Source organism: Macaca mulatta, chromosome 2, assembly GCF_049350105.2.
Source record: "Macaca mulatta isolate MMU2019108-1 chromosome 2, T2T-MMU8v2.0, whole genome shotgun sequence".
NCBI classification, from domain to species: domain Eukaryota; kingdom Metazoa; phylum Chordata; class Mammalia; order Primates; family Cercopithecidae; genus Macaca; species Macaca mulatta.
Window position 1 is genome coordinate 157,447,126 of NC_133407.1, and position 26,035 is coordinate 157,473,160.

The 26,035-nt window shown below is 54.2% G+C and overlaps 1 protein-coding gene across 3 annotated transcripts in view; it reads left to right on the top strand.

Annotated features, from left to right (window-relative positions):
• Nucleotides 1-5,301: 5,301 nt before the first annotated feature.
• The window catches only part of UROC1 (urocanate hydratase 1), a 35,249-nt gene continuing 14,515 nt past the window's right edge, over nt 5,302-26,035 (top strand). Inside the window, exons 1-15 of one of the 3 annotated variants that reach the window (XM_015130068.3) lie at nt 5,315-5,493; nt 11,676-11,806; nt 12,792-12,885; nt 14,007-14,066; nt 14,386-14,514; nt 14,677-14,738; nt 16,529-16,595; nt 16,696-16,839; nt 18,422-18,510; nt 20,482-20,629; nt 21,101-21,201; nt 21,554-21,733; nt 22,272-22,369; nt 23,016-23,088; nt 24,261-24,382. In XM_015130068.3, the coding sequence (XP_014985554.2) occupies nt 5,368-5,493; nt 11,676-11,806; nt 12,792-12,885; nt 14,007-14,066; nt 14,386-14,514; nt 14,677-14,738; nt 16,529-16,595; nt 16,696-16,839; nt 18,422-18,510; nt 20,482-20,629; nt 21,101-21,201; nt 21,554-21,733; nt 22,272-22,369; nt 23,016-23,088; nt 24,261-24,382 (1,624 nt within the window). In that variant the 5' untranslated portion in view covers nt 5,315-5,367. Of the gene's footprint in view, nt 5,494-11,675; nt 11,807-12,791; nt 12,886-14,006; nt 14,113-14,358; nt 14,515-14,676; nt 14,739-16,528; nt 16,596-16,695; nt 16,840-18,421; nt 18,511-20,481; nt 20,630-21,100; nt 21,202-21,553; nt 21,734-22,271; nt 22,370-23,015; nt 23,089-24,260; nt 24,383-26,035 lie in introns of all 3 variants that reach the window. The other 2 variants (XM_001114316.5, XM_077993729.1) reach the window with 2 other exon arrangements.

A 26,035-nucleotide genomic window follows, 5' to 3' on the forward strand; every position in this document is an offset into this window, starting at 1 on the left:
ATAATTCCTTATCCCTCCCACCCCACTCACTCTCCTACCCTTTCAAGTCTCCAGTGTCTATTATTCCACACTCTAAGCTCCAGTTGTTAAACTGCTTTTGAAAAATCTGGTGACTCCAAACCCACCTGGTACCACTTACTGCTGTGGGAGATTAGGAAAGTCACCACACCTCTCTGTGCCCCATTTCCCTGTACAGGGGGGTAATCCTAAACCTCACTGCTGTGAAGATTAAATGAGATACAGGAAATGTTTGCAACAGTGCCTGGCACTCAGTGAGTGCCAGGTAAGTATTTGATGTTAGTAATTAACTTGTTTATGGTTACTGCCTGTTTCTGGCAAATGACTGGTTTCTGTTACAGTTGTGAAATAAAAATTTCTTCCTATTACATTTATTTAAGTTGTGGAAGATCTATTTAAGGAAGAATATTAAGCAAATAATAGTTCTGCTGATTCTGAGATACAGCTTTAAATGGTGATGGTGGTCTCAAAGGACAGAGAGGTGGGAGTCCCCATTCACAGTAAGCCAGAGCTTCTTATCATGACTTTCCGGGCCTTGGGGAGCCTCCAGCCCACCCCCAGACTGGCCCAGGACCCAGGGATTCCAGGTCATCTGCATTCCCTGCCGGACCTAACTCGCATCCAAAGGTGCCTTCCAAATTTCCCCAGACCGGCATTCCCTGGCCCCACTGCCTGTCTGGAATCCTCAGCGCTCCTTGCCCTTATGTGCTGCCACCTGGTGGTCAAAGTTGGGAATAACATCTCAGCCCTTCATCCGGAGATGTCCCTGGAGATGGGGTCCCTGGAGAGAGGAAGAGATGGTCTTGGGTCTTGGGATGGGAGGGTTCAGATGCCTGGCTAGACGCCCGGGGCCTTGAGAGCTTCCCTGTGAAGACGCTCTCTCCCAGGGACTCGCATTCATTCATTCATTCGACAGATACAGAACACCCACTCCGTGCTGAGGTCCGCTTGGAGAGGGTGAGACCCCTGCAGTGTCTGCCCTCACAGCATTTCCATTACAGATGGGAAGCACGGAAAATCCGGATAAAGAGAGAGCGCGGTGAATGCTGCTGTGAAGAAAACAGCAGGTACCAGGATGGGAAGCGTGTCCGGTGTAAGGAGGGTGCTGGGGCAGGCCTCGGGGAGGTGGCATTGGAGCAGAGATGTGACTCCAGGAAGCAGAAGCCAGCAGGTACCATTGCAAAGGCCCTGAGGTGATGTTCCAGTTGCTGTTGCTAGGTAACAAACTGCCCTAAAATTTGGCCGCTTAAGACAACCATTTAAATTTTGCTCACATTTTGTGTATCGGGAATTGGGGCATGGGCTTGGCTAAGTATTTCTCATGGGAGTCTCAGGCTGCTGCAGTCAGAAGGCAGCTGGCACTGCATCACTGGGAGGCTCACCCTGGTCGAGTGTCCCACTGCTCACACTGGCAGGTGGTGTCCGTCTGGGAGCTCTGCTGGGCAGTGATGCAAGGATCCTCTCAGGGCACCCTTCATCCTGGGGGCCTCCTGGGGCACCCTCCAGCCTGGGGACCTCCTTGGGGCACCCTCTGGCTTGGGGTCATCCTGGAGGCACCCTCCAGCCTGGGAGTCTCCTTGGGCCACTCTCTGGCCTCCAGACCTCCTCGGGGCACCCTCCGACCTGGGGCCCGGTATGCTGCTCCCATAGAGCCTGGCCATTTTCTGACCTGGCCTGGGGCTGCCTTTTGTTAGTTACCCGAAAATCGCTGAGGCTGGACCAGACCCAGGAGTGGGGCCACACCAACCAGCAGTGCCCGAGAATTTGCAGGCATGTTTTAGAACCACCACCGCCTGTCCCAGGAGCACCAGGGAGGCTCTGGAGTGGGCGAGGGTGAATGGGTGAAGTCAGAGAGGCAGACAGAGAGTCCAGATCCCACAGATAGGGTTTTCTAAGCATAGAGGGAAGCCGTCCATGAAGAATAGCTAAATCACAGACACCACCTCTGCTGCTCTGTGGGAGGCAGGGAGGAGGTGGGGACCCGGAGGAGCCAGAGCTGTCTCTGTGAGAGATGACACTTTTTCCTCGTGGAGGAAACCGTTAGAAAAATAATTCTTCATCTTGTCTGGCGTGTGTCCTGTGCGAGGCACTATTCTAAGCCCTCCATGCGTGTTATCTCATGTGATCCTCAGATGCATCCTATGAGGTACATAGTAGACTTTCATTTTATAGATGAGGAAACTGAGGCACCGAGAGGCTCAGTAACTTACCCAAGGACACAGCTAGAGAGTGGTGTAGCCAGGGTTGTTTGAACCTAGCAGCCTGCCATATTTAACTTCTGTGATCTTCATTCTCTCTCTTTTTTTTTTTTTTTTGATCTTTTGCCCAAGCTGGAGTGAAGTGGCGCGGTCTCGGCTCACTGCAATCTCCGCCTCCCAGGTTCAAGCGATTCTCCTGCCTCAGCCTCTCAAATAGCCAGATTACAGGCGCCCACCACTATGCCCGGCTAATTTTGCTTTTTTAGTAGAGACGGGGTTTTGCCGTGTTGCCCAGGCTGGTCTCAGACTCCTGACCTCAGGTGATCCTCCTGCCTCAGCCTCCCAAAATGCTGGGATTACAGGCATGAGCCACCGCACCCAGCCAAGATCTTCATACTTTTAAATAGTTAGGCAATGTTTGTTTTTAATGAAACTATTTTGGGGTCACTAGATTTGTGTGCAGTTGTAAGGAAGAGAGATCCCGTGTCCCCTTTACCCACTTTCCCCCAGTGCTGAGATCGTGCAGAACCACAGTGCAGTAGCCCGGTTGGGATGTGACATGGACGCCATCAGCATGACTTCTGCACAATGTTCACCTTTTCTCAAATTGGTTGCTGATGTTTAAAACTCAGGAGATTTCAGAAAACCTGCTGGATTTCTGGCTGCTCTTGGGCCATGAGACGCGGGGCCTCCTGTGCAGTGGGCCCTGGGACCAGGTCTCAGTGCAGTTTGTTGAGGCTCTGTCTGTTGGGGAGTGCAAGGTGAGCTGGGCATGGGAAGCAGCTGACTGAGAAGCAGTCTCCCCACCCTGAGGCGCAAGGGACCTGCGTGCTTAGGGGCTGCTCCCTGGGCAGGTGGGGAGGGGCTGCTAATTCTCCCTTGCAGCTGCCCTCTGAGTGGGAAGAGGACACTCAGGGTCACCAGAAGACACCCTTGAGAAGGCAGCCGAAGGTGCTGGCCACTGGCATCCAGGCCGTACAACTTCTGTCTTGTGCACTCTGTTCCCAGGGCCTGCAACAGCACCTGGCATAAGAAGGACTGAGTGTGGGATGCTTAAGCCTGAGCACCTTTCTGCATGCTCTGTCCCAGGTGGCCCCGGCTGGTGAGGAGCAGAGATGCCACAGGCCCAGTATGAAAACAAACCTTTTCCTTCTTCATTCATACAACATGACGCACCCCAGTCACCAAAGTATATGTGGGCTTTTTCCAGCAGCCAGCTTTTCAGCTGGGTGTCTCCTCCAGCTGGGTATCCCAGTCAGCTCAACTCTGATACCACCTGCTGGGGATGGCATGAGATCCCACAGGTTGAGGGCTTAGTCCCACAAGATCACCCCCTACTTCAGATGCTGCAAACACAGGTTGTGGTCTATGGACTGTGGTTTTGACCACTGTCTGGCTATAAACTGGGGTTTCCAGGGTTCATTTAATTTGCTACTGTGGCTCACAAAACTCAGAGAAACACTTTATTATTGATGTGTACTTGTTTCTTATAAAGGACATTACAAAGAATATAGACGAACAGCCAGATGGACGAGATGCCCAGGACGAGGTGTGGGGAAGATGCACAGAGCTTCTATCCTTCTCTGAGCATGCCCCTCTCCAGGAATCTACCTGTGCTCAGCTGTTGGGAAGCTCTTCTGAACCCTGTCCTTTTAGGTTTTTAGGGAGGCTTCATGACCTACACGATTGACTAAATCATTGGCCTTTGGTGATCCACTCAACCTTCAGCTTCTCTCTCCTCCCCAAAGTCAGGGGGCTGCTGAAAGTTCCAACCCTCTAATCACAGGTTGGTTCCCTGGTCAACCAGCCCCCATCCTGAGGATATCAGGGATCTGCCATGAGTTCCCTCATTAGAACAAAAGGGCTCCGCTCCTGTCACCCAGGAAATTCCAACATATCTAGGAGCTCTGTGGCAGGAACCAGGGTCAAAGACCAAATGTTAGAACAAAAGATTCTCCTAGAGTTTCTATCTACCAGGGCCTCAGGAGCTTTGTCGCAGGAACAAGGAAGAGACCAAAGCCTGTTTCTTATTCTATCACAGTCTCACATCGCCCCCATTAAGGGCGCCCTCCCTGTGCCACAAAACAGCCAGCGTGGATGGGAGGGTGCTAGGGCCAGACCTCTGGGTCCTCAGGGCTCCAGTCTGAGCTCCCCCTATGACTGGCTGTGTAACCCTGGGCAAGTCCCATCCTTCTCTCCACCTGTTTCTTCATCCTTAAAATGGGGGCAATGAAACTCTCAGGGCTGACCCACAGGATGCTCTCAGAGGAGCAAACACTCAGAAGGCAGCTGAGTGGGCCCTGCACTGGGGCTTGCCTAAGGGCACTCTGCCCCCTTACAGCCAAGCAGTCCATCGCCACCCACTTGTGTGGACAGGACATGGCCAAAGGCCACAGGGCTGGTCAGGCTCTGCACCGGGTACACCCAGGTGTGTCGCTTCCCCAGGACTGCTGGAATTCAACTTCGGCCACTTCTTGGCTGTGTGAGGGAGACCTGGGCCTTGGTTTCTCCATCAGTACTATAGGGCTCATAAAGAGTGTTTTCTGGCAGAGTTGTTAACAGATTTGGGGATGAGGGTCATCCCTCAGGCAGGTCTTTCAAAAAGAGCTTTGGGAAGTGGTACAGAGGTGTGCCCTCCAGCGGGAGTCAAGGAGGGCATACCTGCTGCTGGGGGCTCCCGCTCCACCTGTCACCCCACCCCCCAGCAGGAGGTAGCAGGAGGAGGGGATCTACACTCTATGCCCAGTTCAGTGTCACATGGCTCCCCATCTCCTCATCATCAACATCAAATGTTTGGTATGGTGCCCTGAGGGCTGCCACAGCGCACCCCAGTATTAGAGACCCTCCCACCCCCTAAAGCTGTCCTGGATAGCACAGCCCTCCTGGAAGGGGAAGTGGGCCCAGCCCCCATCCCCATCGTGAAGCCTGCCCTCCCACAGAGCACTGCCCTCCCCAGGTCAGCACTGCAAGTGCCCTGCCTGAGGCCAGTGACCCTCTGACCTGCACATGACTCCCTGCACAGGCCAGGCACCCAATGAGGGACTGGAGGAGGTGGCCCTGTGGCTGGAGGTCCCCGCCCTGCTGGGCCTTATATGCCAGTTTCTTCCTAGTCTCCCCACAGTGCTGGCCTCTACCTCCATCTCAGCTACACATGTCCAGCCTCCAGGCGCTGTGCTCTGGCCTGCCCCTGCGGCCCCTCCCAGAGAACCGGGGACGCCAGGCTGGGGTGCCCCATGCCCCAGTCAGGACCCCCGGCCTCAGCCTTGCGGAGAAACAGGTAAGCAGTGGGCCTGTGCTCCTGAGGCCTTGGCCTCTAGGCATCCTTCAGGTGGTCCATAGTGAGCACCCAGGCTTCCTGCCCTCTTGGTGGGAGCTGCTCAGCCGCCCACCCTGGACTCCAGAGGCTCTAGCTGGTGCGGGTGCAATGCATGGTGGACTCTGTCTCTTGGGTGCAGCCGCCCTTGGGTGCAGGATCACTGTGCCTGTTTACAGATGAGGACCCTGAGGCTCAAGGTCAGCAGCTGGTCAGTGGTGGCACTGTGGCCACCTCCAGTGGGAGGAGGCCCTGGGCGGGTGTGAAGTGTCCCACACCCAGCACCGGGTCTGCCCCAGCACGCAGAACATTTGCACACAGGTCAGCTCTTGTTTTCATTTGCAAATGTCCCTTCCCCAAATCTCCAGAGAACTTTCAGCTGCATGGCTGAACCCTGTAGCCGGCAGGCGGGTGCCAAGGAAAGATGGGCTAAGGCCAGTATCCCCTCACCTAACAGCAAAGCAGGCCAGGGATGGTGCATGCTTGCCAGCGACACCCTGTCTGGGAACCTCCCTTTTGTCATTTGTAAGCTTAAGATGAAAATGGTGACACCAGAGGATTGTGGAGAAGAGTAAATGAAATAAAGTGGGTGACATGGTTATATAGGCTTTCCTCCTACTTTTTACTGGAAACTACTCAAGAATTTCAGAAACAGTAGAGAAGTGGAAACTGCAAACAAGCATAAAGATTAAAAGAGGAATCCTACCTCCCCAGAAAAAGACAGCTGCCCTTTGCACCAGAGCCCCCTGGACTTTCCTGGAGCCACTCACAGAGGCCTAACAGGACGCAGTGGGGACAGTAGGGGTCGCTCAGCGGGGAGCTGGCGCTGGGGAAGGGGAAAAGGGGAAGCAGGTTGGTGGGGTGGGAGGGGAGGGGAGTTGGGGGGCTAGGAGGATGCTGGAGATCCTTGTGGGAGTATGGCACTGGGGGCAGGTGGAGCGGGCGCTGGAGGGAAAAGGAAATGGGGGAGGGGCCAGCAGGGTAGGGTAGGTGGTGGGCACTGGGGGGAGGGGGGAGGTAGGGGTTGGGAGGAGGGTAGGTGGTGGGTGGTGGGGGTGGGGGGAGAGTAGGTGGTGGGTGCTGGGGTGGGGGTAGGGTAGGTGGTGGGTGCTGGGGGTAGGAGGAGGGTAGGTGGTGGGGGTTGGGGGTGGGGTGAAGGCAGGTGGTGGATGCTTGGGTAATGAGGGGGTGGGTAGGTGGTGGGCACTGGGGAGTGGAGGGAGGGTAGGTGGTGGGTGGTGGGGTTAAGTGGGGGTGGGAGGAGGATAGGTGGTGGTTGCTGGGGTTGGGAGGAGGGTAGGTGGTGGGTGGTGGGGGTGGGGGGAGGGTAGGTGGTGGGTGGTGGGGGTGGGGGTGGGAGGAGGATAGGTGGTGGTTGCTGGGGTTGGGAGGAGGGTAGGTGGTGGGTGGTGGGGGGAGTGTAGGTGGTGGGTGGTGGGGGTGGGTGGTGGGTAGGTGGTGGTTGCTGGGGTTGGGAGGAGGGTAGGTGGTGGGTGGTGGGGGTGGGGGGAGTGTAGGTGGTGGGTGGTGGGGGTGGGTGGTGGGTAGGTGGTGGTTGCTGGGGTTGAGAGGAGGGTAGGTGGTGGGTGGTGGGGGTGGGGGGAGGGTAGGTGGTGGTTGCTGGGGGTGGGTAGGTGGTGGGTGAGTGGTGGGTGGTGGGGGTGGGAGGAGGGTAGGTGGTGGTTGCTGGGGTTGGGAGGAGGGTAGGTGGTGGGTGGTGGGATGAGGGAGGGTGGGTGGTGGGGGTGGGGGGAGGGGAGGTGGTGGGTGATGGGATGGGGGAGGGTAGGTGGTGAGTGCTGGGGAGTGGGAGGAGGGTAGGTGGTGGGTGGTGGGGGTGGGGAAGGGTAGGTGGTGGGTGCTGGGGAGTGGGGGGAGGGTAGGTGGTGGGTGCTGGGGTGGGAGGAGGGTAGGTGGTGGGTGATGGGATTGGGGAGGGTAGGTGGTGGGCACTGGGGGTCAGGGGACGGTAGGTGGTGGGTGCTGGGGAGTTGGGAGGATAGGTGGTGGGTGCTGGGAGTTGTGGGAAGGATAGGTGGTGGGTGCTGGGGTGATGGGGGGTGGGTCGGTGGTAGGCGCTGGGGGACAGGAGGAGGGTAGATGGCAGGCGCTGGGGTACAAGGGAGGGTAGGTATGGACATTGGGGGCGGAGAGGGTAGGTATCGGGTACTCGGGGGCAGGGGGAGGGTAGTTGGTGGGTGTTGGTGGTGGGAGAGGGTAGGTGGTGGGTGCTGGGAGATGGGGAGAGGGTAGGTGTTGGGCACTGGGGGCCAGGGGAGGGTAGTGTCAGATGCTGGGGAGGCGGGTAAGTGGTGGGTCCTGGAGTGGGGCAGGTAGGTGGTGGGTACTCAGGAGCAGATTGCAAGCAGGTGGTCCTGACCCTTTGCTCCCCTTGGCCCATCTCCCGGTTGTCCAGGTGTTGTTAATGTTTCTTCCCCTTGGTCACCTCCCTGCTGGGCACCAATGCCTCGACCTTCACCCTGGAGCTCGGGGAGGGCCCTGTGGCCTGCACATCCCCTGCAGCGCCCTGTAGCTGTGATCAGCTCCACGTGGCTGTGATCAGCTCCCGGGGTGTCTTGTGTTGGGAGAAGGTGGCTCCAGGTGGAGGAGTGGCCACCTGGGCTTTGCTGGGTTATGTCCCTCTTTGCTTGAAGGTCAGGAAGCCCTTGGAGTAGGAGCGGGTGCAGGTCTGAGGGCTATGGGTGGCTCCCTGAGTCCTGTGGCTTGCCTTCTATTTTTTATTTAAATGTGTTTCGTTGATCTTTAACATACGTATTTGAAGACAATTTTATGAGATAAGAAGTCGAATGTATAAAAGTGTAAATTCCCCAGTTCACCTTCTGAAGTCACTGTAGCCTTTTATTTATTTATTTATTTATTTATTGGCATTTGTAAGCTGAAGATAAAAACAATGACACCAGGGGATTGTGGAGGAGACCAAATGAAATAAAGTAGGTGACACGGTTATACAGACTTTCCTCCTACCCTTTCTTTACTGAAAACTACTCAAGAATTTCAGAAACACATTCTATGCATCTATGCGGTGCGGAAGACGTCTGTGAACCCTCTTAAAAATACAAGCAGAAGCGTCTATACACGTTAGGTTTTTTTCAGGTTGCTCTTTCTTGGTGCATTTAGAGGGTCCCGTCTTTGAATGGCTGCGTAGTGTTTCATGCTTTGGATGAACTAACGTGTGCGTCATTCTTTGCTCATCTTTAACAGAGCTCTGCGACTGGAGCGGGGCCTTCCTTTGCCAAGTTAATCAGGACACTCTCAGCATGCGCCTGACACAGCTCTTACCATGCACAGGGAAACTTCAGTCACACAACTGAAGCAGTTCCCATGTTAGAAATGTCCTCAGTACCTCCTGCCATGTGCAGTTTGTGCTGGTGACCTTTCCCCCAAATCCACCCCACCCACAGCGCCTGTGCCGGGCATCCAATAGCAGATCCGAAGATGGCCGGCGTCTGTGTCCCCATCACTACCCATTGTACTCCCCTCCTGAACTTCTTGAGGGCAGAACTCCACCGGGTTCATTTCCAGGTCTCCAGTGACAGCAGCAGATGTTTGCTGAATGAATGAGTTGCACTCGGAGCCCTAACAAACATCCCATCAGATTTCAACTGGCAGGAGGAACTTGAGAGGACTCCTTGGAAGAGGTGGCTATGGCAGCTTGGGCAAGGTTCTTAGCCTGGGAAGGAAGAAAGGCCATTTGGAGACAAGGGGAGGCGGTGTGCACAAATGTGGAGACGGAGCTATCTGAGGTGTGTCAGAGTGAAGGAGGTTCTTTGCTGGCCGGGGCTTGGTGTTGAGCTTGGAGAGCCAGACCCAGCCGGCTGATGGAGGACTCTAAATTCCAGGAACAGCATGGCCTTATCAAATGGGTAATAGGGAGCCCATGAAGGTTTCTGAAAAGGGGCATACCTGCTGCTTAACTATGCCCCCCACAGAGTGTAAAGGCTTCTATGGAGGTCCCAGAGGAGTGGGGAGGGCAGAGGCCCAGCTGGAAGAAAAAACGGGCAGCATGGTGGCCCACAAGTGTGGGAGATGACAGTTTTGACAACCAGACACTCACACACACTTCGGTGTGCCAGGGGCTGTTCTAAGTACCTCAATTCATTGAGTCTGTAAGGCAGTCCTCTGAGGGAGATACTGTTATTATGCCCACTTTACAGATGGGGAAAGAGCAGTCAGAGATTGGCAGTGGGCATGTGCCATATGGTAGGCCTGTGCCACAGCAGCCTTGCAGAGCCACTGCAGCCCATGCAACCCAGAGTGCTGTCTGCACCCAGGAAGTCTGGCTGCAGCTCCTGGCTCTCAACGCAGCCTCAGCGTAGAGCTGGTGGGGACCCTGATGAAGCCTGCGCTAGGGGGGTGCAGGAACAAGAGCGACTCAGATGAAGCCAAGCCATTTGGATAGTGGCCATGATTTCTGGCAGAAATAGTGACAGTCAGAAACTTTCATGTGGGTGAGGTTTAAAAGTGAGCTACTGCCCCACAAGCTGACTGCCAGGTTAGAATGAAAGTAAGTCCTAGGCTGAAGGACACACACACATCCTGCTCTGTGAGCTGAACAACGTTGCAGGCTGGCATCCTTTCATTTCGGTGCTCAGCCACCATGCAGGACAAGCGTGTGCCTGGCACAGGTGCCCCGATGCCCGAGGCAGGGTTCTGTTACTGCCTGTATTAGCTTCCCACGTCTGATGTAATAAATCGCCACAAGTGTAGTGGCTTAAAACAACACATATTTATTCTCCTACAGTTCCAGAGGTCCGGTCACGTGACCTGTGTGAGCCCCCATGGTCTTGTTTGAATGCTGAGTGCTGCCTCCTGTCTGAGGCATGGAGGATGACATCCAGGCCAGTGAGAGTGAGCCTTTCTTCCCCACTGAAAAGAATATTTATTGCATGCCTATTAGGTAACTCTAGATACAGGGGATGAAGTATTCAGCAAAAAATAGAAGACAACTTTCATGAACTAAATAAAAACATGAAATTGCAGATTAAAAGGCAGTTTATCCTGGAAAGAAAAAAAAACCTTGATATAGAATAATCAACACAAAGACATATCTAGGCCAAATTACTGAATTTCAGCAATAAAGAAAAATTCAATGGTTAGCAAATGGAAATTTTATACAAGGGGAAAATGTGGCAGACAGAGCTTTGGGGCTGTATTTCGGATTTGGAAAAAGGGCACAAGTTTGTGCTTCATTTCAGAACAGATTGAGCTTCTTACACATTTCACCTTTAAGAATGGCCAAGTCATTTCCATCAACTGACACGATTTTAAATTCACTAATTTTCACAGAAACTTTGTTGTACTTTTTGAGCTATGTAATTACCTGAACAATGTTTCTAATGCATTTGACGCAACTGATTATGAAAGAGGTCCTCCTTGTCTAGCATATGAGTAAAATGTCTCGGCAAGCCCCAGGGCTGAGGCTGGCACTGCCTTTAGAATGGCGAGGACAGTGGTCTCAGGTTGCAGCTACCGCCTACCAGCAGGCTGCGAAATCAGTTGAGGAAGTGCAGCAGTACTGATTTGAAAGTGAAATGAAAGCAGCTAGAAGAGGATGGATGTATTAGAACCCATGTGGGAAGGCTGAGTCTTGTTCTTGTTGCATGGAGTATAGGTGTATGTATCTGGGTAGCCATAGGAATTGCTTCCCGTGGCTCACAATCAAAAGAGTTCATGTGTGTGTGTAAATATATGTTGCTTTTGACAGCTTTTTCTTGTATGCGCTTGCACTTGCACAGGGTACTTAAGGCTATGTGGGGTCTACTCTCCCCGCTGGAGCCTCTGCATCCTACACCGTAGCCACAAGCCTCAGGCAGGCCCCTCTCTGGTCCCTGCCTGGGGGTAAGCAGCGCCATCCCCAGAACAGGAGTGGTTCACCATAAGCAAGAAGAGAGAGGGATCAGTCTGCCTTCATGAAAGGGGCAGGAGGGGGCAATCAGGGAAGGCTTTCTGCGGAAGGTGACACTGTAGATGGGCCTGGGGTGAGAACAGACGGTCTCTGGGTGGGCAACAGGCTTCTAAGAGGAGCAAAGGCAAATCCATTTGGGAGGAGGATGGCCCATCACCAGGCCTCAGAACACTGGGCCTGGACCCCCAGCCCCCACTGCCTCTCTGCTCTCCTACCCCAGCTGGCGCTGAGGAATGCCCTGCGCTACTTCCCCGCGGATGTCCAGGAGCTGCTGGCCCCAGAGTTTGCCCAGGAGCTGCAACTGTACGGGCACATCTACATGTACCGGTTTTGCCCCGACATTGAAATGAGGTCAGCCTTGTGGGCGCAGCTTCAGAGGGACCCAGAGGGGCAGGCAGCTCCCACAAGGGACTGTGCTGGGGGCCAGGAACAACGGGAGAGCGGGCAGTGAGGGGGAAACCCAGTCTGTCCAGACTAGGAGGCAGGGGAGAGAAGATTCGGTGTTGTCGTCTCGGGAGCTGGAGCCCAGTGCTGGCTGCAGCCCCTGAGCCTGCCAGAAGATGGGGGCAGCTTCTCAGGACTCTCAGGCCCGGCCCATCTGTCCTGAGCAGCCAGTCCTGTGCAATTCTGGAGCCAAATTGTACACAAAACCTCTTTTTAAAACCATGGCTTTTTGTTCTGCCAGAGGGCAGGGAGAGCTTTGGGGAGCTGTGGCAGTGACTTCAAATACCTCACGATCTCAATGAGGGTCTCAAACCGCAGTGTGCACAGCACCCCTGGAGGCCTTGTGGGAACACGGGCTGCCAGGCCTTACCCCAACTTCAGACCCAGCAGTTCTGGGGTGGGGCTTCGAGTCTGCATATCTGCAGTTACTGTTCTTGGAGGTGCCAGCGGCCCAGGCTTGCCTTGAGTCATCCCAGGGTTGTTCCCTTTAAAGTAGGAGCCACGTTCCTCACTCCAGCCAGTGCCTCCGGGCCTGGCACCTGCTGGAGAATTGGTGCCCAAAAGTGTTTGTTGAATTAGTGAAAGAACAAATGAATAAACTCTGCTTACCCAGAGGGAGAGGCTTCTGGAGAGCAGTCGTCAGTTCTGCTTTGCCAGCAGCTGTCTGCCAGGTGGAGTGTGCCAAGTAGGGAGGGAGAGCAGGGTGGGTTGGGGCCTGAACGCCACCTCCCTCAGCCCTAGTGGCTCTGGAGCCCCACTGTATGTTCCTAGCTAGTTCTGCAGGCCCCGGGTCCGGCTATCCTTGCCTGAGCAGCCAGGGGCTGGGCGGGGCCAGGCTAGATGCTGTGCTTTGGCGGGAAGGGCAGACTGGCGGTTGGGCTTTCCCTTGCAGGGCCTACCCGGTTGAGCAGTACCCCTGCCAGACAAAAGCGGCCGCCGCCATCATGCATATGATCATGAACAACCTGGATCCCGCCGTGGCCCAGGTAATAGCCAGGGAAACCGAGGCCCAGCACTGTCCAGCAGAAACAGAACGCGAGACACACACATCATGCTTTCAAGCTCTTAATTTTGAGATAATTATAGATTCACAGGAAGTTGCAAAGCTAGTAAGAGAGGTCCCTGGCCCTTCCCTCGGCCTCCCCCAGTGGTTGCATCCGTGGCTGTAGTACAGCCTCAAAACCAGGACGTCACTGTGGCTGCAGTGGACGCACGTCCAATTTTAAATGTTCTAGCAGCCATATGAAAAAGTAAAAATAAACAAATTTACACTATATTTTATTCATCCTGATATATCAAAAATATTTTTTTACTTTTTACTTTTTTGTTGTTTTTTTTTTTTTTTTAGAGAGACAGGGTCTCACTCTGTGGCCCAGGCTGGAGTATAGTGACTTGATCTTGGCTCACTGCAGCCTTAACTTCCGGGGCTCCAGCGTTCCTCCCACATCAGCCTCCCAGGTAGCTGGGACTACAGGCACCCGCCACCACCCCCAGCTCCGAAATATTATTATTTTAATATGTAATCTATATAAACATTATTAATGAGATATTTTACATTGTTTTTCATCCTGAGACTTTGAAATCAGGGTGTATCTATGCAAGGAGCAGAGTGAAAAGCCATGCATGGCTGGTGGCCACCATATTGGGTAGCATGGATCTGGCCCCTTACGCCTGTCTTGGGCACCCTAAGCCAGTCTACAGAGCAGCTGCCCACATTTGAGAATGGAATGTCTCTGGGGTGTGTCCCTGCATTCCTTGGGGGAGATATGTTGCCAGAATGTGACCACTTCGCCTAGTAGGTGGGAACGCCCTAAACCCTGGCCCTGGCCCCAGGCCCTGGTCACAGATCAATCCTGCCTTTGACCCCAGGCTGAGTTCCCACTGTGACCCCAGACCCAGATCCGCCCCTAACCCCAAGCTGAGCCCTTGCTCCAGTCGCAGCCGGGGCCGGTGTTCTTGCAGATGTGTCCGTCTCTGGGCCTCACCCTTCTGGCTTCTCTCCTTGCCCCATTGGGCCCCCAGGGGATGGGGGCCCTTTCTCTCCTTGTCTGCGACTCCATAGGCCCTTCCCAGGCCTTCATCTCAGATGACCCTGTGTCTTCCTCAGTTTCCCCAGGAGCTGGTGACCTACGGAGGAAATGGGCAGGTGTTCAGCAACTGGGCTCAGGTACTGCGCACCGTGTGACCTCACCCCCATCCCGGCCTTTCCCCGAGTCTGGTCCTCTGGCCTAGGAGCTTACAGACCCGTGGCTCAGGATGCAGGCCTCTGCCTCCCTGGTGCCTGAGGCTCCAGCACTGTAGACTGTGTGGGGAAATTTCAGGTTATAGGAATGGGCGAGGTGGTGTTGAGGGAGGCACCAGGGCCACTGGAGTGCAATGGAGACCTGGGGACCTGCAGGAGCTGTCTAGGCGTGGACGGCGGTGTGGGGCTGGGCGTGGGGTGCTGCTTCCACTGACAGAATCCCCACGCTCTGCTCCTCCCCCAGTTCTGGCTGACCATGTTCTACTTGTCGAAGATGACAGAGGAGCAGACTTTGGTCATGTACAGCGGGCACCCGCTCGGCCTCTTCCCCAGCAGCTGCAGCGCCCCCCGGCTCGTCATCACCAATGGGATGGTGGGTCCTCAGCAGCAGGCACAGCACCTGCCCAGGGCTCCAAAGAGAGGGTGCTGATGCCAGAAAGAAAGCCCAGTGCCCCAACGCTGTGCATCACCCCCGGGCTCTGTGCTCGCCCTCCAAGACCTCAGCCCCTCTGTCTGCCCCCATCCTCTTCTCCAGGTCATTCCCAACTACTCCTCCCGGATGGAGTATGAGAAGCTCTTTGCCTTGGGGGTTACAATGTAAGTCGCTATTTCAGTCTATTTACAGTGTTTCCCTGTTAGCCATGGGTCATTATAAAGCAAAATGGTGATATTAAATACAAGTTTGGAAAGACATAGTCACAGAACTGTAGCATAATTGATTTTATTTTTATGTATTCCCTAGTAGTTTTATATATATGCTTACAAATCTTATATCCTTGAATGCAAGAGACCCTACAATTTTAGATCCTGCCTTTTCCCACATTTTATTATGAACAATTTCAAACATACAGAAAATTGACCGAATTTACAGTGAATACCACCGAATTTTTGTGATGAATGTGCTACTTACCATACTCACTTTATCATGTGACTGTCTATCTGTCCCTCTGCCTATCCATTCATTCGACTTGCTTTTTGGGGTTTTTGTGTGTGTGTGTGTGCATCTCAAAGTCAATTGTAAATATTACTGACTGGAAGTCAATATTTGTTTACAGTTATTTTTTCTTTGGAGGTGAAACTTGCATGTAATGAGATGCCACATCTTCTATGCACCACATTTCGGGTTCTGACAAAGTGTGCATCTGTGCAACCAAAACCATTAGGCACAGAATGCTGCCAGTGCCCCAGAGAAGTCTCTCAGGCCCCCTCTCAGGGAATGAAAGCTTTTCATTTGTTACAGAGGGAAGGCAAACGATTTCTTTTTCTTTCCTTTTTTTTCTTTTTCCTTTTTTTTTTTTTTTTTTTTGAGACGGAGTTTCGCTGTTATTGCCCAGGCTGGAGTGCAGTGGTGCGATCTCGGCTCACTGCAACCTCTGCCTCCTGGGTTCAAGTGATTCTCCTGGCTCAGCCTCCCAAGTAGCTGGGATTACAGGCATGTGCCACCACACCCAGCTACTTTCTTCTATTTTCAGTAGAGATGGGGTTTCACCATGTTGGCCAGGCTGATCTCGAACTGCTGACCTCAGGTGATCCGCCCACCTCAGCCTCCCAAATTGCTGGAATTACAGGCATGAGCCACAGCAGCTGTCAATGCAAAGTATTTCATCAAGCATTATAAATGGAGCTACAATGAAAAGGAGATCCCTCTACATCCTAGATTCTCCAGTTGACAGTGTCTCCTGTGTTCTTCCAAACACTTTCTATGCAAGTGGACTTGGCAATTTAGGTGGTTAGACCATTGGGGCCGGCCTCTGTGCCTTGCCTTTCCCACCTTCACAAGAGAGCTAGGAGATTGCTGTATTTCAGCAAGCAGATCTCATGTATTCTTCCTTTACCTACAATGTCCAATTGCACTAATTTATTTAACCCTCTTGCCTCCCAAACTGGCTTGCTTCCATGGCACAGTGCAGGGCCCTGACCCTCTCTGCCATGTGGTGTTTCATGGGTCACATAGACTGCCACTCACTTCTCTTGTCTTCAGTGGAGGGGCATCTCAGCAGCTTCAGGTCTTGGCCCCTGCATGTAAAGTTGCAGTGAACATCCTTGTGTGTGTCTCTGCCTGACATAAGCATGTAGTGTGGGCATGCTGTGCACATCCAGCTGGAGTCCATACGGCCAAATATTCCCCAAAGCAATTCTTCACCAATTACACTACAGTTCTTAACAGAACAAAATCTGCTTGTAAAACATCTGGGAGGCGAGAGGGGACAAGGGTGTCCATAGCCTTCTTGTGTTGTCTGTGCTCTCTCTATATATTTTATGTAAAGGAGAATATATTAATGCCTCTTGGGTAAATACTAATTTTCAGCCTCCTAAAGGGAGTGACTGGGAGGACCTGGGCCTGGCACTGGCTGAGCCCTGGGCCTGGCTTCTCTCCCTGTGGTCAGGTACGGCCAGATGACAGCAGGTAGCTACTGCTACATCGGTCCCCAGGGAATCGTCCACGGCACTGTGGTGAGAGATGGGGCCATGCCTGGCTGTGGGCGTCCCAGCATGGGGGGTGGAGGGGGTGGGCTGCAAGTGGGCAGTGATCCCCTACCTTTTCTCCCTGCAGCTCACCGTGTTGAATGCTGCGCGTCGGTACCTGGGCATCGAGGACTTGGCTGGGAAGGTCTTTGTCACCTCTGGGCTCGGTGGAATGAGTGGGGCTCAGGCCAAAGCTGCGGTCATCGTGGGGTGCATCGGTGTGATAGCAGAGGTGAGCTGGGGGGCTCCTAGCCTTCGCTCCTGCCTGCCTCCCTTCCTCCCTTCCTCCCTCCTTCCTCCAGGATCGCTTACACTACAGACCCCCTCTTCTCATCCTCCCTTGCCCAGCCCACCCTTGCCTCCTCCGCAAAGCCCCACTGGACCTCACTGGGTGGGTTCCCATGGTGACGTAAGCTTCCTGTCTTCAAAGTGCCCATCACTCTGCATGGGTAATGCCTGTCGGCTGCCCTCCCACAAAACTCTGACCATCTATTTATGGGTGTAGCTTTCCTGTATCCCACCGCATCCCTGGAATACAGATGGGAGGGAATGAATGTGTGTGAATAAATGAACTCATAGACTCCCCACCTTGAACAGGTGGGGAGGCAGACAGGTCACCCTCCATAGAAGTGAGTACAGGCAGCTTTCCCTCAGTGGCCCCCATCTTAGTTATTTGAGTTTCTATAAAGGAACACCTGAGGCTAATTTATAAAGAAACGAGGTTTGTTTGACTCAGTTCTGCAGGCTGTACAGGAAGCATGGTGCCCACATCTGCTTCTGTTGAGGTCTTCGAAAGCTTCCACTCATGGTGGAAGGTGAAGGGAGTCTGGTGGGTCACACAGTGAGAGAGGGAGAGCAGGGAGAGGAGAGGGAGGTGCTGGACCTTTTAAACAACCAGCTCTTGTAGGAACAAACAGAGCAAGAACTCAGTCATTACTGCAAGGACTGCACCAAGCCATTCATGAGGAAGCTGCCCCATGACCCAAACACCCCCCACCAGGCCCCACCTCCAACACCAGAGATCAAATTTTAACATGAGGTTTGGGGGACAAATATATCCCAACTATAGCAGGCTCTCATCTTTCTTTGGTGGGTGCCAAAGAGAGGAAGGGAAGTAGGAAGTGGAGGAGGCAAGAAGCCTTGAGGCAAGGCTTGGCGATAGGTGCCAGTGGAATTTGCACTCAGTTGATGCCAAACCTACATCATACATACCTGTGCTTGTTAGGAGTTCACTGAGCTGCAGGTAACAGGAAACCTACCTACAGCGGCTTGTATAAATAGGGTTTTATTTTTCTCATGTAACCAACAGTGTTGGCATTGGTTTGGCAGCTCAATGATGCTAATATCTCTAGATTTCCTTGGGATTCCCTTGTAGAAACAATTGCTGCCCCCACCCCAGCCATCCTATCCATGTTCAAGACAGGAAGAGGTGAGAAGGGAAGTGGCTGCTACAACTCTATTTTATCAGGAAAGTCATGTCTCCAAACCCCTTCTTTTATCTCATTGGTTAGTCTTAGATGAAATCGATGTTCTTATCTGCAAGGGAGGATGGATATAGTGGACAGGTCCTTGTGATTAGCTTGGACGTAGATTATCTCCTGGGGCTGAACTGTGTCACCCTGAACCCCTACCTGGGTTCTGCTGATAAGGGAGGTGGGAGAAGGAATAAATAGAGGGAGGGCAGCTTGTGGTGTCTTCCCTGAGACTGTGTTATAGAAAAGCAAGGGACCTACGGGAGATGTTGCCTTCCTAGTTGAGGATGATACACTTAGGGAAGATTTGTAACTGGGTGTCCCCATGTCTCATGGCCCCAGGTGGATAAAGCAGCCCTTGAGAAACGCCACAAGCAGGGCTGGCTGATGGAAGTGACTGACAGCTTGGACCGCTGCATCCAGAGGCTCAGGTACAGTTCCAAGCTTAACTCCAGACACCTGACACCTGACACATGGCAGCAGGAGACCACAAGAGGACCCCCAGGGGGCAGCCTGGTAGGGCCTGCTTAATGCCCGACAGCTGGCCACATGTGGGCACCACACATACATGCACATGTACATATACATGCACACATGCGCGCACATGCACACAAGGGCTGACCCGCGGGTGGTGATAGGGCAGAAGCCTCTGGAAGGGCCTCCAACATTCCGTCATTGCCGGCATGGAGGCAGCCACTGGGCTGCGGGCTTGGTGCTCAGACACTTGGCTCTGACGGGCTTTGGGCAGACTTCTTGGGGCTCCCATGCTCCGCCCTGGTTCTGCGAAGCACGTGTCTTCTTTTCCCTGCTGTATGGGCTCGCAGAACCGGCCTGGCCCGTGATAGGGGCTGCCCTGTGCTGTTGCAGTGGCGAGCCTGCGAGGCGTGCACTCCCTCCCTGTGCTCCAGGGCAGAGCTTCGCCCGTGGTGCTGAGGGGTGGTCAGTGGGTGTCTCTGCCTCACCCCCAGGCAAAGTCTTCAGAAGTATTTCAGTGGGACGGTGGGAAGACTGCCCTGGGGGCTCCTGCTTGGATGCCACTTTTGAAGCATCCTCTCAATTAATTTACTGTGCAGAGCAGAGTCCTGTTACAGGAAGACACATTGGTGCACTGGTTGCCGACCTGGCTTCGAGTAGAATCTCCACAGGGGCTTAAAAGCTGTTTCTGGTGAAAATGTAAACAAAATTTGAGAAATGATGCAGTGAGCTATTTTGACCTAGATCATCCTAAAATACCAATCCAACCACATTGCACCCTCTTTAGAACTCTCAGATAATTTTTCGTCAATGATAGAAGAAATTCTACACTCCAGGTGTGCTGTGAGGAGCTTCCCCGACCTAACTCCCATCTCTATTCAGGCTGTTTAGCATCCTGACTGTGTGCATGTACACACACACACACATAAACATACACACAAAACACATGCACATACATGTAGCCACACAGACACACATACATACATAAAGACACATAAACACACATACACACATACACAGAGAACACAACACACACATGCACACATGGTTGCACACACAGCACACACATGCACACATGGTTGCACACACAAACACACAACACATGCATGCAGATAAATACACAGACACATAACACAATAACACACAAGACACACATAAACATACACACACAGATGCACACATAAACATAGACACACAACACATGCATGCACACACAGGCACACACAGAGTGCACACATGCACACACATAAACGCACACATACACACACATAAACACAGACGCAGGCATACACACATGCACACACAAACACAAACAAGTATAAACACATAACACCTACACAAACATACAGACACAACACACACATGGATACACACAAACATGCATAAACACACAATACATACACACACACATGCACATACAACACACAATGCACATACATATAAATAAAAACACAAACACATAACACATACACAACACACACACATGTAAACACATACAAACATGCATGTAACACAGAAACATATACACATAACAACACACATGCACACATGTATAAACGTATGCAGAAACACACAGCACATATAACACAAACACATAAACATACAGGTGCACACAAACACACACACATAAACACACAGACACATGCACACACCATAAACACACACAGACACACAAAAACACGTACATGCCCACAACGTATATTCTCACACACATGCATACACATATGCATATACACGCATATATACATATATATGTACACATGCATGCACATCCACACATGGACACACACACATATACATACATCAAAATCAGTTTAAGGAACTGCTTCAAGCAACCTGCCTGCCACACTTCTGCAGCCCCTGGGCTGGGGAAGACCCATGGGAATGGAGTGAGCTCCTGAGCTCCCAGGAGCTCACAGTTCCCACAGGGTCCTTCAACTGGGATTGCAACAAGCCCCGGGTTGGGCGGGCCTCCCTGCTGCCCTGGGACTGTGTGTCCTTTCCTACCTTGTCGACCTTGCACCCCTGGGGGAGGGGAGGTGCCCGGCTCCCTCGGGCTTCTCCAGTCCACTCCCGGTGAGCGTTCAATCTGCTCTCTCATGGGGGCCACACCACCTTCCCTGCGTATTGCTGCTTTTTGACACTTCTACTACCTGCAAGTCCTGTTCAAATCTTCTGTTCCCCAAAATATGCTTTGATTTTTCTTGTCCTATTTTTCCGAATAATTTTGGGAATCATCTTTAGTGAATCCTGCGACTCTGGGGCCACCTTGATGGGTTCTGTAACGATCCCTGTGGAGGTCCCACATCGATAACCTGAATTCCATGGATCGCCCAGGCAGTTTTGCCGCTGCCATGTGGGTTTTCTGATCTGGTCTGGGTTTTCCCTTTATAGTTTTGTGTCCTGAACAAAAGTCGGGGTCCTGCAGGCATGCTTCATGGCCCAGCCCCATGGTCCCCACGCTTGCACATGATACCTCTTGTGGCCTCCTGGGTCTGCCCCTGTGTGCAGCTGGGGTGCAGGTGTGTCCGGGGCACCTATGCATAGGTGCGGGGGGCACCTGTTCTGCTCTTGTGTCCTTCCAGGGAAGCGAGGAAAAGAAAGGAGGTGCTCAGCCTTGGTTACCATGGCAACGTGGTGGCGCTTTGGTGAGTGGGGGTTGGGAGTTGATAGCCAGCTTGAGACCCCCTGATCTCAAGATCAGGCCCCCCTGAGCAAAGACCCCAATGCTGACCAGGAGCTGCTGGGACACAAAGCTTCGAGCCTCAGTTCAGTGACACCCTTGTTGGCCCACACCCTTACCCAAGCTTGGAGCGGCCGTCCCTGCTCTGCCCACAGCTTTCCCGTAGGTTCTCTTTCCAGGGGAAAGCAGGGTCTGGCTCAGACTGTGCCTGCTGGATTTGTGAGTGGGAAAATGTGCTACGGTCCCCGCCCGGCTGGCCCCAGACTCTGGGCCCAGGCTGTGTGTGGCTTGCACTGACCACCCCATGGCTTCCCCAGGGAGCGCCTGGTCCACGAATTGGACACGACGGGGGAGTGCTTGGTGGACCTGGGGTCAGATCAGACATCCTGCCACAACCCGTTCAATGGCGGCTACTACCCCGTGCAGCTCAGCTTCACGGAGGCCCAGAGCCTCATGGCCTCCAACCCTGCTGTGTTCAAGGACCTGGTCCAGGAAAGGTGCTACTCGGGATTGGGGGTGGCAGAAGCATTTGACCTGGGCAGACCACCTTGTCCTGCTCTGGCCACCACCTGGTTCTCCAGCAACCGGCTGTGTGGCCTTGGCAAGACATTAACCTCGCTGAGCCTCTGCCTCCACTCATCAGATGGAGTCATGACACACTTACCTCTCAGCAGTGCAGGGGGACAAGCTAGAGTGACATTTGTCGAATGCCCAGTGTAGTCCAGCATGGCCCGAGTAGATGCTGGGGTGTGAGACCTTTCTGGGGCATCTGTTTTTCACCAGGGCCTGATGGGGTTGGGGACCAGGAAATGCTTGTTTAGGGAGCTGCCAGCTGGGCCTTGAAGGGTGCAGAGGTTCCAAACAGATGACAGGGGCAGGGGCATTCCCGGTGGGTGGGGCCAACCCGAGGAGCAGGGGCAGTCCAGGCAGTAGGGCTGGAAGTTGGCGGGCAGCATGGCAGGCAGTGCTGTGTGTGCCATGTGGGGGCGGCCCCAGGGCCTCGCAGCGGTGGTGCTGACCCATGGCTTGTTGCAGCCTGAGGAGGCAAGTCTCAGCCATCAACAGGTTGGCCAAGGAGAAGTTCTTCTTCTGGGACTATGGCAACGCCTTCCTCTTGGAGGCCCAGAGAGCAGGTAGGAGGGAGGAGGAGGGAGGGGCCACAGCCTCTTGGGCCCTGGGCCCAGCCTCTTGGGCCAGTGCCTCTGGCTCCCACCTCACTCGGAGGCTCAGCCATGGGTGGCCCAGCTAATCCCCACCGAGGCTTCGCTGTGCCTCTGCCAGGCCTTCTGGATGCTGGCCCTGCCAGGTGGCTCAGCCTCTCTGGGCCTCAGTTTCTCCACGTGCTTTAGGAACATAAAGTCCCATAAGAAGAGCAGGTACAAGACTCAGGTGCAAGCTCCAGTCCCAGAACTGCAGCTTTCCTTTACCGTGATGGAAACTTCCTTCCGTAAAATGGGCAATTCTTTGACGGGGCATGAGGTTGAAAAGCCACAGTGTCCACAGTGGGAAGTCCCCCAACCCTGTCCACCTCCCTGCAGGTGGCGGGTTGTGGCGCGCTGGAGGCTGACGCGGCATCCATGGCAAGCACATGCATCCTGCGCTCGGCCACATAGATGGCGGCATGCCGGCCACGGCTGCCCCTGCTTTTCTCTTCTTTCACTTGAAAAAGACCTCGCGGGTCCTTCCCCAGCCTCCCACTGGGCCCTGTGTTTAAGTTGCCATCTAGGGTGGCCGTGGGTGTCCTGCCTTGGGCGGTGACTGTCCAGGCTCTGCCCACAGGAGCGGATGTGGAGAAGAAAGGTGCTGGCAGGACAGAGTTCCGCTACCCTTCCTACGTGCAGCACATCATGGGGTGAGTGACGGGCAGCTGCCACATCTAGTGTGCTCAGTGCTGCCCCTGCCCCCTTCAGGGTCTGGGTCCTGGGTATTTAGGTTGGAGAAGCCTCAGCCTCTGACTGCCCCTGAGGTCATGCGCTGAGACCTCCACACCGCCCCAAAGTGGCCAGGCTCCGTTCGTGGGTTTTCCACCACAGACAGGCAGGTGAGGAGGAAATCCAGACGAGAGACACCTCCTGCAGGGCCTCAGCGAGAACAGGGGGCTGCCGGCCCTAGAGGCCGAGGCCACTTCCTGGCAAACACCTGCCCCTGAATGGTGCGTCTTCACAGGCCGTCATGGGTGTGTCTTCACAGGCCCTTGTGGGCAGCTGATGGCTGGATCATGAAGCCCAGCACCTGCTGTGGCCCTGGGGGTCGTGGGCCTCTCTGGCCATGGGGGGCAGGTCTGGGGAGGGCCAGCAGCCCAGGACAAGCAGGGCATGAGGGCAGGAGCCAGAGAGGAGCCTGGGCGAGGCTGAGAAACCTGGGCTTTCTGCTGTGGGCGGGAGGGGCCACATGACTTTTGGAAGATGTGCCAGTCCTCAGTGGGTGCCACGTGGGACCAGAGAGAGATGGAGGTGTGAAAGGCAAATGCCACTCACCGTCAGGCTCACTGTGGGGTGCAGAGGCGGGAGGGGCTGAGCACTGGCAGCCAGCACTCTTCGGAGAGGGAGGGCTGCCCAGGAGGAGGCGCCCCCTGGCCCAGCAAGTGCAGAAGCCCAGGGAGGGCCCAGGCCACAGCATCCTCCCCACAGGACAGCCCTGCCTGGGAAGATAAGCTCACCTAGGCCGAATTCCCCAAGACCACCGCCGCAGGGTGACTCTCCTCTCAATGTGACTGTCACTTTTAGGTGACAGATTTTCTTGTCATCTGTAACAGCAATTGGGGACATTTCTGTTTGCCCAGGTCCCGGCTCCCTGTTCCTGTGGCTAGAGATGGTACAACCAGGAGGCAGGGATGGAGGCCTGGGGGCACCGGGACACAGAGAGGGGACAGGGAGGCCCCTGGAACTTTCTGTCCAATGGCAGCTTAGGGGGTTCCACACCCCAATTCTGGACACTGAGCCCTCCTCCCTGGTGTGCTCACACCTGCACCCCTCCCCCGCCCAAGCCAGTGGGCCCAGGGTGAGGAGGCATCTGTGCTTGCAGGGACATATTCTCCCAGGGATTTGGACCTTTCCGCTGGGTCTGCACATCAGGGGACCCCCAGGACCTGGCGGTCACCGACGAACTGGCCACATCTGTGCTGGAGGAAGCCATCGCTAATGGAGGTGATGCTGTTGGTGGGGGTGCCCATGGGTGGGTGGCCCCCAAAGCTCCTGCCTCCATAGCGACAAGCTTCCATAGCAGGCCCACCTAGCTAATTCTGGGAGGGAACCTGGGTGCAGATGACTTTGTGAGTCTGGTGGGTGCTCAGCTGGCAACACAAAGGGACTCAAAGAAACTTGAGTGAGTTGCAAAGATCCTGGTCCCCAAGTGTCATTCTCAGTCATGGAGGCACAGTTCCCACCACCAAGCCTCTGCCCTCCAGAGCTGTCCTGGGCTCTGCCAGTGAGGACCTCTGACTGTGAGTGACAGAAAGCCCTTCAAAGTGGGTGAAACAGGATGGTCCAGGGCTAGGGTGGCCAGGCAGCAGTGGCAGGGGCCAGGGTTGCTGGGCAGCGCTCAGCACGCCACAGTTCCTCTCAGACCCAGCCTCCCCCTCCACGTGGCCAGGGCAGTGCTGACAGCAGTGCTTCTAGTTCCTTCTTGCTGCCTTCTGTGATGAAGCTGCCTCCACATGCTCCCGCCAGCCTTCCACGCCTGCCAGGTCCACAAGGGTCTCCTCTGCATCAGGGTCCCCCATGTTCATCCTGGGTTTTGCTGATGCTGAGTGTTGGTTCTGCCAGAGGGTTGTGCTCCTTTGTTCTTTTTGAGTGGGTCTGACATTGTTATTTCGTGGTTGTTTTATGACACTTCCCCCGTTGTTGCAGTTCTTACCCTGGTCTCTCTGCATCTTTCCTGCAGGTTGGGTGGCTTTTCTGTGTGGGTCACCAGCCTCTGCTGTGTGCTTCACATCTCTAGGGCCCGCACCCACCCTGCTGCCTGCCAGGTTCAGTGGGCTGAGCAGGGGTCCAGGTTACACAGACGCAGGGCAGGAGAGCCAGGCAGAGGGGACAGGTGGTCACCTGTGGAGGAGGAGGTGGGCAGCGGCCCAGGCAGGAGGGCAGGGGAAGCAGGGGCCTTCTCCTGGGGGTCTGGTCAGATGTCTCCTGGGCTTCCCTGGTGTGAGAACAGCAGGCAGCCAGTGGGGAACGACCAGCCCTCCAGAAAGAAGCCCTGAGCTGCTGCACCCGCGAGGACCCTGGTGTAAAGACTCCAGGCCTGGCTGGTTTCCAGGCATGCTGACCTAGCTCCACGTGCCCGCAGTGCACACCCTGCGGCATCTCCACCAGGCAGATACTCGTCAACAGCTGTGAAGTCACAGGAGTGAGGGATTTCTATTACCTTCATTTTTAGTATAATTTGGTAAAAGTGTGAACTTATTTAAAATTTTAATGATATTTGTGTTAACCACTGGCTCACACAATTTCTGGAAAATTACCAATCTGCTTTCACGAGGTGGTCAGGCAGGCTCCCGTGCCCCCTCACACACACACATCCTCCATGAGCTTGGCCAACTAGCTCCTACATAGGCCAAGTTTATTTCCACCTCAGGGCCTTTGTGCTGGCTGTTCCCTCTGCCTGGAATGCTGTTCCCTCAGAGCTTCCTTGTCCGGTTCCTTCCCAGACTTTAGACTCAGCTTGACGGCCACTTCCTCAGAGAGCTCTCACACCCACCACCCTGGGGGCCCCTCCCCACGGTCCTGTGTTCCTCACAGCCCACAGTGGTCTTTGTTCCTGGTGCCTTGCTCAGTGCTGGTGTACAGTAGGCACTGAATAGC